Source organism: Trachymyrmex septentrionalis, unplaced genomic scaffold (assembly GCF_001594115.1).
Source record: "Trachymyrmex septentrionalis isolate Tsep2-gDNA-1 unplaced genomic scaffold, Tsep1.0 scaffold111, whole genome shotgun sequence".
NCBI lineage: Eukaryota > Metazoa > Arthropoda > Insecta > Hymenoptera > Formicidae > Trachymyrmex > Trachymyrmex septentrionalis.
Genome location: NW_017304239.1, coordinates 258,561 through 262,881, shown reverse-complemented (window position 1 = coordinate 262,881; position 4,321 = coordinate 258,561). Strand labels below are relative to the sequence as shown.

General features: G+C 37.8%; 1 protein-coding gene across 1 annotated transcript in view; it reads left to right on the top strand.

Moving 5' to 3' along the window:
• LOC108751362 (histone-lysine N-methyltransferase SETMAR-like) overlaps positions 1 to 2,539 on the top strand; it is a gene marked incomplete at its 5' end in the record, with an annotated part of 8,184 nt that extends 5,645 nt beyond the window's left edge. The window contains 2 exons of the mRNA XM_018491485.1: positions 684 to 772; positions 2,409 to 2,539. Coding sequence (XP_018346987.1) covers positions 684 to 772; positions 2,409 to 2,539 — 220 coding nt within the window. The remainder of the gene's footprint in view (positions 1 to 683; positions 773 to 2,408) is intronic.
• Between the last annotated feature and the right edge of the window lie 1,782 nt (positions 2,540 to 4,321).

Below are 4,321 nucleotides of genomic sequence, written 5' to 3'. Positions count from 1 at the left end.
CTAGAAGCACTCCAGTGCTCGAACACGCGCCGTACTCGCCTGATTTAGCACCCTGTGACTTTTTCCTGTTTCCGAAGATCAAGTCTGCCTTAAAAGGAACCCGGTTCGAGTCGATGGAAAAGGTGAAGCAAAAATCGGCGGAGCTCCTAAATGCTCTTACAAAAGAAGACTTTCAGCATTGCTTTGACCAATGGAAAAAACGAATGGAACGGTGTGTGGCGAGGGGAGGGGAGTACATTGAAGGGGAGCATTCAATTGTAGAATAATTTTTAAAATGAAACTCTTTTTCATAAGCAGTCTCGTTATTTAATAGCCAGACCTCGTATTAGCGGTTGGAATTTTAATCTATTGACATCAACTGGAATGTGATGTATGTAATAATGTATATATTGAAAATATAGTCAATATTTTGAAAAAAATTGTTTAGTATTAATAATTTATTAAAGTACGCATGAAATGAATTAATACAAATTTATAACATAGTTTCAATAAAATTAGGATTAAAGGGGTTAAAAAAAGTTCGAACCGTTCCATTATTGTCGTATACAGTTTTCTCTGTGTATGATGATATCTGGCTCTTGTTATGCCGGCGACAATGCATATTCTCGATGCAACATTACGAATTCTTTCAACTGATTATTAGCTTAATACTGGTATAACAAATCATATATTATATATTACAGAACAATGGTGATGAATAAAAACAACGGCGGATTTCCACTTCAATCAATGGGAATTAAATCATGGTTTCCACATAAAGATTCTACTGAAGGTATTGTAAGTTCCGGAAATAGAAAGCCGAATTGGACTGCTCAACATATAATTTTTTCTACAATGGACACGATTAACCATATACTGATTGTATTGGTGACATTATATGTTGTATATCACGCAGCGAAGGAATATTCCGCAACAAATGTACATGTAATCCTCTGCACTATTGGTGTAAGTATTCTATGCCTACACATAGTAGTACACATTTAATCTCAATTCTTGTTTTTTTATTAATTTTAAAGTTTTATATCCTTGGCAATATACGTAGTGTTAGTAGACAATTATCCAATTAGTCTAGTATTACTGTATTCTCATTAATTGTAACAATACTGCGTAGGAAGTGCACAAGAATTTGATAGAGTTTTATTTAATAACTGAAGCAGGTTTCCCCTAAAAATATGTGGAAATTGTGTAAACCTGCCCAATTATTGTCAAAATTAACAGATTATTATTAGTTAAATTTTGTGCATCTCTTATGCACAATGACCGCAGACGAAATATTTCATCGTAAATAGAGTTCTAATTAGTTTTACTTCTCAGTTACTAGACTGAAACAATTGTAAATCTTATTCGCGAATTAGGTTGTTGGAAGGTTTCGGGAATAAGATTTGATTCGTGATAGGGGGCGGAGCGGGAGGAAAAGAGGGAAAAAGAAATTGATTGCAAAGAGAAACCTGAGAAAGGACAAGTCGGTCCAAAACCTGTAATTGCAAAATACTGTCGCGTACTACTATCCTCAGACAAAGTAGATGTAAACTACATAGTTCTGAGAGTAATATGTCCTCTTTTTTGAGAGTCATGTCTGAGACACGTCCACTTTTCTGAGAGTAATACGTTCACTTTTCAACTCCAGATGATAAATCAATACTTGGTTCATAATATAATTGTGTGTAATACATTTACAAATTGTGCATCACAAATATTCATCTCTGCAATCTTACACGCGCATGATGTTTATTTCTCTTAAAGGTATTAATATTAAGGTTATATTATATTTTTATAAATGTGTTAATATTTATATTGTATTTTAAAATAATAATAATAATAAGTAACCGGCAAAGTACTTATAATCAGAACTCACCAGAAATCATGTGTAAAAGAAAATCAAATGAGTGTGTCTAAAAAGGAATAAAAAACTTTCGGAATATATACAGATAGAAAGAACGCAGATGAGTAAGACAGACATTACGTGTCGATTATGATGTACGTTCAGTAATGCGGATCAACACAAACTGAGAGAGGAGACGGACTGTTAGTATCAGAAAGTCAAACTTTATTTATGATGAGAATATAAGCCTTGTGGAGGCCATCGGTGTCAGTTTGTAAATTGAGACTATTCTTCTGCTTCCTGATATTAAGCATCTCGAAAACCAAACGTCTCCGATAACAAGGCTCTTTGTCTAAAATTACGATTTCATTCCATTGGAATTCGTGATCCAGCTGTCTCCTATGCTCAGTTATGACAGAACGCCCAGAAGTGTTTCTAATATGATTGCCATGTTCAATCCTGGTTTTTAATTTTCTGCTCGTCTGTCCCACGTATGAAGCATCAAATTTATTCTATAAGGAGAAGTAAAATTGGAGAATCTGATTCTGCGTAATCTACTCCCGTGAGAGGGAGTTTGTTTGTATAGATCCGGGTGAAAGGCAAGCAAAAGATAGCCACAGTTTTCTCGCACCAGAAAGGAGCAATAGGAGAAGAAGGAAGGGTGACAGCGGACCTAACCTCAAAAAGCGCCGAAACACGGGTACAGAGAAGGAGTAACATCGGTGCGGAGAAACACGTGGAAGGGAAGTGACGTACGTATGACGTCATCGCGACGATAAGCGAATACAAGGCGCGCGCACCGACACTAGAGTGAACAGACGTATGAAAGGAGAAGAGGAGGAGGAAAAGTCTGTGGAAGGGAGTACGGATAGTGGAAGTATCAGCCGAACAAGAGAGTGGGTGTGGGGAAAACACTGGACAGTAGCGGGGAGGGCGGGCGGAGAGTACGAGAAAGAAGAGAGAGTGACGGAGAAAGAAAGCGTGGACGAGAAAAGCACCGTAAGTGGGAACAGCCACCAGCGCCGAGGGAGGCCGACGAAAGCCGAGAGTTTATTGAGGGAAAGAAGGCAAAGTACAAGCAGCGCGTCGTCGGTGCTAGACTCATTTGAGAGGTGGAAAGCGAAGCGCGCGAGAGAAGAAAGTCAGGCTGAGAAAGAAACGCAAAGAAATACAAAGAAGAAGAAGGAGACCGCCAAAATAATTAAAATGTCGGAGGTAAAGGTAGAGGATCTGGAAAATATAATAAGAAAAGTGATAGGAGAAGAGAATGATAAGTTTAGGAAGAAATGGAAGGAAGATAATGAGAAATTTAAAGAAGAATTAAAAGAGAATTTTAGAAAAATGAAAGAAGAATTTGAAGAAAAAGAGAAGAAATGGAAAGAAGAAAACGAAGAACTGAAAAGAAGAATAAATCAGATGGAGAGAAGAGAGAAGAAAGCGAATATTGTAATTAGGGGGGTGGGGAATACGGAAGATAGTGCTCTAAAAATCGCGAAAGAAGTAGTTAGAAATACGGGAGGGGGGGAGGTAGAATCAGAAATAGTAGACGCGTTTAATATAGGGAGAGGGGGAGCTAAGGTAATTTTAGTTAAAATGAGTAGTTACGATAGTAAAAGAGAAGTAATGAAGAATAGAAGTAAGCTAAAAGGGTCGAGAATATATGTAGACGATGACCTGACAAGCGAAGATGATAAAATTCAGAGAAATATTAGAAAGTGGGCGAAAGCGGAGAGTGCGAAAGGGAAAAGAGTAAATGTAAGAACGGGAAAATGTTTGGTAGATGGAACAATGTATGAATGGGATGAGGAGAGACAAGAGATGAGAAAGGGGTTTCAAAGGGGGCAGGGGGGGAGAGGGAGGGGAGATAGAGATGAAAATATGGATGAATGAGGATCGAAAGAAAGGGGTGGATGGAGAGAGAAAGAAGAATGTATGTAATATGGAAAGAATGAAAGAAGATGTCAGTAGAGAGAGAAGAAAGAACGAATGTAGTAGAGAAAGAAAGAAGTGTGAATGTGGTGGAGAGAGTACGAGAGTGTATGGAAAACAGGAGAGATGGGAGAGGGAAAGAAGGAAGGAAGTGAATAGAAGAAAAGGAAGAAATAGAAATAACAGAAGTAAGAAAAAGGGGGAAGGGAAAGTAAGAGGTGAGAGAGAAGTGGAAGAGATTAAGATAGTAGGATGGAACGTGGCAGGAGTAAAAAACAAAGAAGCAGATTTTTGGGAGTACATAAGAGGATTTGATGTACAATAATTGGATTGATGGAAACGTGGATAGAGAAGAAGGAATGGGAAGATTTGAAAGCAAAATTACCAGAAGGGTGGAATTGGAAATGCCAGGAAGCAGAACGTAAACATAGAATAGGAAGAGCAATGGGAGGAATAATCACGGGGATAAGAAAAGAGTTAGTAGAAATTATAGGAGAAAGAGAGGAAGAAGAGGGGATACAAGAAAGAAGGATTGAGACAGGAGGAGTGATATGGAGAATTATTAATGTA